The sequence below is a fragment of the Austrofundulus limnaeus genome, unplaced genomic scaffold, assembly GCF_001266775.1.
Source record: "Austrofundulus limnaeus strain Quisiro unplaced genomic scaffold, Austrofundulus_limnaeus-1.0 Scaffold643, whole genome shotgun sequence".
In the NCBI taxonomy this organism is placed as follows: Eukaryota; Metazoa; Chordata; class Actinopteri; order Cyprinodontiformes; family Rivulidae; genus Austrofundulus; species Austrofundulus limnaeus.
This window is the reverse complement of record NW_013953045.1, coordinates 138,839-145,376: the sequence shown is the minus strand read 5'-3', so window position 1 is coordinate 145,376 and position 6,538 is coordinate 138,839. Positions and strand designations below refer to the sequence as shown.

General features: G+C 43.2%; 1 protein-coding gene across 1 annotated transcript in view; it reads right to left on the bottom strand.

Annotated features, from left to right (window-relative positions):
• Positions 1-6,263, bottom strand: part of LOC106531497 (electrogenic sodium bicarbonate cotransporter 1) — a gene marked incomplete in the record, with an annotated part of 80,724 nt that extends 74,461 nt beyond the window's left edge. Inside the window, 1 exon segment of the mRNA XM_014027375.1 lies at positions 5,874-6,263. Within this exon segment, the coding sequence (XP_013882829.1) occupies positions 5,874-5,893 (20 nt within the window).
• Positions 6,264-6,538: the final 275 nt, after the last annotated feature.

Here is a 6,538-nt window from a genome sequence, read left to right as displayed (position 1 = left end):
GCTCTGTTGTCCTCCATCTATATTTTCAGTTACAGGCTGAGTCATTTCTACCTTATCCTCTCAGGCAATGCTCTCTGGTTTCATTTAAGAGTCCATCAACAGATTTTGTCCAAGATTAACCTTCAGGGTGGATATAGCTCGCTAGCAGCCTCGCACCGAGGACCTATCCACGTCATCATTTACCCAGAATGCTTTGCGTGTAAATAAAATGGCCCCGTCCGTGTTAAAATATATTTTTAAACTTTTAGTTTAAAAATGATAAAAACTGAACATCCTACAGTATTTTTACCGTCTTTATTTTACAGTTAAAATATATGTTTATTAAATAAAGTCTAATATTACAACTAATCAGGGAGCCATTTAAGAAACTGAACTGCATGCATGTCGTTTCACTGCTCATACAGCAACTGTGTCTGGTTGCACTTTTTAAAAATAAAACTGTCATTTTTAGTTGTTGTTTTTTTTTTGCACTGAATCCAGAGCAGAAAGACATCAAACCGTGCACTTTGTTCATTTATCACAAGTCATGTTGTCATTACAATATTATGGCACATCACAGGTTTTCCTGATATCACGCAGCTCTAGTCGTTTCCAATAATTTCACAGCAGGTTTCCTCAAATTTCCACCATATTTGTTTCCCCACACACAAACACGCACATCAAACCTCTAAGTGGATTTCAGCAGAGAGATTTGTTTACTTTGAGTACACACCCACGTTTTAGAGTATCTATATCAGCAATATCTCTAAAATGAGCAGTGTAAACTCCTGTGAACTGCACAGTTTGACATAGTTCACAACACCTTTTGCATGTTTTCTTTTATAGTTTGCAATGAGCACCTTTAAAACTTGACAGAGGGTCAGATTATGGTTCTGGTCCAAACTCAGATGTTGTCTTCTTACCTCTCAAAGAACTTCTAGATTTTCTGCTAAGGTTGGATGAAATGTGGTTCCTTCAGTCAGGTAAAATGCAGACCCATGCAGGTCATGGCTACAGCCTCCCTGATCCTCTCTTCAACCCCTCAAACTGCGCCGACACGACTTCAGCTGCTGTTCCATTTCAAGTTCTTCTTTATCCGAACGCTCAAAAGATAATTATTAGTTACCGTGATGCATCATCCGTCTTTGTCGCCACGAAGCAAATATCAGCTGTGGTTCAGACGTCTTTTACAGCAGAGGAGTGCTAAATAAACAAAGTCAGGAAGGAAACAACTTGTTCCCCTAATTGCACTGGGAGCTCATTTGAATTTCCCAAAGGGAACAGATATCTGTGCCAGAGAGAGATAGATAATAGAGATTATGTTTCTGTCTGTGTCTCTGTGTGTACAGCTGTAACAAACTGTCTCATCCATCAACCCACAGACTTCACTGAAACGGTTAGAAAGGAATCACTCAACGTTCATCAACAACCGACCGGTCATGCATTATTTATTTGGGGTCACTTTTGAGTGTTAGTAGAATGTCTTCTGATCCAGTGGATGGGTTTTTATGACACTTTCAGGAATAAATCATTGGATGCACATCAACAATGTTTCCTTTTGGAGCCGACCCTGATTCAAGATGACCACTAAAAGCAACTTGTGTTTGAATTATGGCTTTTTTTTTTGTGTGTTTTCTGTAATTTTTACAGATATCGATATAAAAATTGGAAATCTCTGCTTAGTAGTAACTATTAGCTACGGAGCCCACGAGGGGACATGGGGGATTTTTTTTCTTTTGCGTTACGACACAATACCTTTGCGTTTCCATGTAATAATTTTGCGTTACCTCGCAATACCTTTGCGCTACCTCGCAATACCTTTGCGCTACCTCGCAATACCTTTGCGCTACCTCGCAATACCTTTGCGCTACCTCGCAATACCTTTGCGCTATCTTGCCATACCTTTGCGTTCCCTCGCAATACCTTTGCATTCACACGTAACACTTTTGCGTTACCTCGCAACACCTTTGTGCTACCTTGCCATACCATTGCGTTCTCATGCAACACTTTTGCGTTACCTCGCAATACCTTTGCATTACCTCGCAATACCTTTGCGTTCCCACGCAATACTTTTGCATTACCTTGCCATACCTTTGCGTTCCCTCGCAATACTTTTGTGTTACCTCGCAATACTTTTGCATTACCTTGCAATACCTTTGCGTTACCTCGCAATACCTTTGCGTTCCTTCGCAATACTTTTGCGTTCCTACGCAATACTTTTGCTTTACCTTGCAATAATTTTGCGTTACCTCGCAATACCTTTGCGTTCCCTCGCAATACTTTTGTGTTCCCTCGCAGTACTTTTGCGTTACCTCGCAATACTTTTGCGTTACCTCGCAATATTGTTTTGCGTTCCMACGCAAAAGTTTGATTTGTATATGAACTGAATTAAATCAGACTTTTATTTTGAAATATCCGGTTACCAAAACAGGTTAGGTTAGCATTTAGAGCCACTTAGCACAGAGGGGGAGGGGGCAGGAAACAATTAAACCACACAGGAGAGAAACGTTACTGTAGCTGTATGTTTTTGTTTGTTTGTTTGTTTGTTTGTTTTGCTTGCCACAAGTTTGTGAAATTGACATTGATGTTGCGTGTCTACACTGTGTTCAAATATCGGCATGTCATACTTCCATGCCTGGCTGTGTGATATTCAGAATGAATACATCCTGAAGCTGAATTAAAGCAGTAGGCTAACTCGCTAATGGTAAACATATGAGTTTGTTAATAAACCGGCAGGCACAACAGTGTTTAACGACTTTTGCAAGGGAACGCAAAAGTTATTGCGAGGTAACGCAATACTTTTGCGTGGAAACGCAAAATGAAAAAAAATCCCCCATGTGCCCTCGCGGGCTCAGTAATTGGCAAAATATCTTTTACAAAGGGAAAAACTTTTGGATTCAACCCTTTTCAAGATGGACACCGCAGCCAGTCAAACGTAAGAAATGCAAATAAATAGCAGCAACTCAGCCAGTTCACACACAGAGAGCTGGAGTGTGGAGTGGTCACAGCTGAAAGTCGTTAACAACATGTATGTGACAGCTTGCGATATGGCATGAGATCGTGCAATCGAATGTCATTCTAAGAGTTCCACCAAACCTTTCTCAGCAGAAGATGACTTTAGTTGAAATCACTGGCGGGGAGATGAAGATTTACTTAGTTTGAATGAAACAATTTAACAGGAGCTGCATTTCCATTGCAAATGTGCGCAAAACTTTGTCGATATTCTCTTAATGTCGAAAAAAGTTTTGCAACTGCGGTGTTTCCATTAAGTAAGAAATGCTATTAAAGTCATGCATGAATACGTTTGTTCTCGCGATAAGTCATTACAAACATGGCGGCGATGGATGTAAACACATAGCATGTTGCTACCACGACACTAGCGCTCATCATCAGAGGAGACGTCGACGTCTTTTATCGAGGCTTTCCAGAGACAAGTCCCTACTTGGGAGCGGCTACGTATGCTGTGTTTTTGGTAAAATGTAGTCGGTGAGTTTACTACTTTCTTTTAAAGGCACAGTGTGTAGGATTTTGTCAAGTCTTTTAGCCGAAATTGAGATAATCACTAATGACAATAATAAAAAACATGTCTAATCATTGCAGACAAAGACCTTGTTTTATTATTTTTACCTTATAAAAAGCTGTTTATATCTCCATGGTCGCGGGTCGCCRCAACAAGCAGCCGCCATCTTGTCTACGAAGGCTCATGAAGGACAAACTGYGGTRGCGGYGTCVAAAAYRGTTTTAGTTGTAATACTATAAATGTAATATTTGTTGTCTGTCATTGTAGCTGGGATAATTTTACTTATTAAAGCTCATAATCTTACCACTTGAAATATCACTAGCCCTGAAGCTGCTGGTAGACATCGAGTTGGAATTATCAAAGGTTTTTGACCTCTGAGAGACACCGTAGAGTGGGGGTGGGGGGAGGACCAGGGAGGATGATTCAACCACCCAACCACTAGATGTCGCTGAAAACAACAAATCTTACACAATGTGCCTTTAAAACTTCTGTGATATTACTACCACTTCTACTTCCTGTTATCTTCTTCGTCGTCGTCTTTTTCACCAGTAGAAACAGCCGGTTGTTGATCACGTGACTCCCGTGATGCGAAAAAAGTGTCTCCATTGCAGTTTTGCGAAAAACACTAATTTCGATACGGCCGAAAAACCACCTCATCCTAGCGCAAAAACATTTTGTTGAAAAACATTGTTATTTTGTTTTTCGAAATTGACGTGTTTCCATTGAGCAAATTTATTTTCGAAATTCTAATTTGCGCATTTTCATGGTAAGTGGAAACACAACTACTGAGAGCTTTATTTCCCATAAAAGGCGTGAACACCGAGCCGACACTGATCCGTCTGTTTAACAACCCCAGCTGCTCGACTATCAGCCGACTGCCTGCCGAGGTCACACAGAGATGACCTCTGACCCGCCCACACACCAGGAGACATTCTTACCTCCATTCTCCTCTGGCAGGTTTATGCATCTCCATGAGGGCAACGAGAACTAACCAGGGCCGAGCCAAAAATACAGCCTCCTTCAGAACATCTGACTTATCAGTAACAGGAAACACAACGAGGAGATCAAGATACGTAGACCTCCTTCTGCAGTGACGCCATCCCAGCTCAGAATGTGCCATCTTATCTCGTGTGTGTTCTCATGCAGGAGATACAGTTTGGTTTTGTTGATTTGGACCAGTTGTGTGCGTGTGTTTCTCTTGTTGTTGGTTTGTTTGTTTTTGCTTTTTCACTGAGTAATTCTGAGGAGCAGATTTTTCCACGCTGTCACTTTCCTCCAGCCTGTCCTCCGCTGCATCCTGGGTGTGTGCAAAACCTGCAACGTAAGCTTTTAACTTTTCTCTCCTGTGTGCTTTCATGGTTTCCTGCCCCCCCTCCCCCCGTCTGTGCCAAGTGACTGTAAATGCACAAGCATCTGCATCACCTGCACTTGCTGCAGACTCACAAACCTGGCTCTGCAAAAGGAACGAACGGTCCGGTTCAGAGCAGATTCCCCACATGTCTGTGTGTGTCTGTGTGTGTGTGTGTCTGTGTGTGTCTGTGTGTCTGTGTGTGTAGCAGTGAATGAAACTGGACCCACCCACTTGTTTTTTATGAGAGTCAGTCAAGTGTTTAATTTGCATTTGAACTGTCAGGTCAGCTCAGGAACAAGCACAAAAAAAGAAAACAGTGTGACAGAAACAGCCAATCAGGAGAGGTAAAATCTGTTCAGTGGTTCATGAGATATTTTGCTAACAGACAGACTGCAACATTCAAAACATGGAGGTGGGACTGAAATGTGGAACATTTCGTCTTGGAAAACACGCAGAAAGAAACTGAAGGAGTAGGAAAATAGTAGTTTTAGTGTCTCTGCACTTGTGGCACGAATTAAAAACACAAAAACAAATCCCACCCAGAGGAAGAGATGCAAACACCCCTCTGTGCAGCACGTGTCTTTGTGTAAAAAAGATAAGGCAGCCGGGGGGGGGCACGCGTGGAGACGTCACTGCGGGATGCTCCGTGTTTACTTTAAAGGGGTGACAGGATGAGCGGAGCTCCGCCCAGCCTGGTACACATCAACCCGACCCACAGAGCAAAAAGAAAATATGGAACAGGCGAATTTTAGCTGGATTTCCGGATTGCGCAACGAAGACGCGCGCGAGTTGGCGCAACAAGATGCGCAGCTGAGGACCTGAGCGCCACCCCGGGGCCTGCACGCGCTCCCTTTCTGCGTCTAATTGATGGTGACAGGTTCGTGGAAACCAGATTAGGAGTCCGATCAGGACCGCGGCGGCGCGCCAGGAGCTTTTACGCACAGAAAACCTCCCCGGCCGGGCCGAGGACAGAGAGCCGCCACCGGTCGGAACCGGGCTGAACTTTTCTCGCAGGGGACTTACTTGCTCTTATCGGAACTCATGGCGGCAGGTTTTGGTCTTTCCAGCCTGGTGTCCAGCAGCTGTCTCCGTCTCTTCCTCCTGCGTGGCTCGGCTCACTGCGGCGCGTTCTTTTAAACTAAATTTTAAAAAAAAGAGTTGAAAGAAAAAGCTGCGGTTCTGGTTCTAAGTTAAATCTTCAGACCCAGCTGCGCGCGCTCGGCTCGTCCCGGGACAACATGTCAAAAGGGAAAAGCCGCTGCTGTGGACGCGTGTGGACTCTGCGCGCTGCTGGTCTTTTTCCATATTTAAAGCGCCATCCCTCCTCCTGCGTGACGTCACCGAGGAGGGAGGCGCGCGACCAGGACCTCTGCTGCTCAACAGTCCCTCCTGTTTTCACATCAAACCCCTCAGTGTCACGGTCATTTCTAATAAATGTTGATTAAAACATGAAAACCTTTATTTAAGACACTGATTATAAATAATGAGCCTCAATGTGGATCAAAGAACAAAACCACCAGAAAGCTGGTTTTATTCATCAGGGATCTTCACTTCCTTTAGCAAAAAGTAGTATACTTGAAGTTCATTTTAATAAGTATACTTGAGTATAAGTTTATCAATAGGCACCATGTACTTGTAGTGTACTAGAAAGTATATTGAAATAAAACTTGTTCGTACTAAATTTGGAC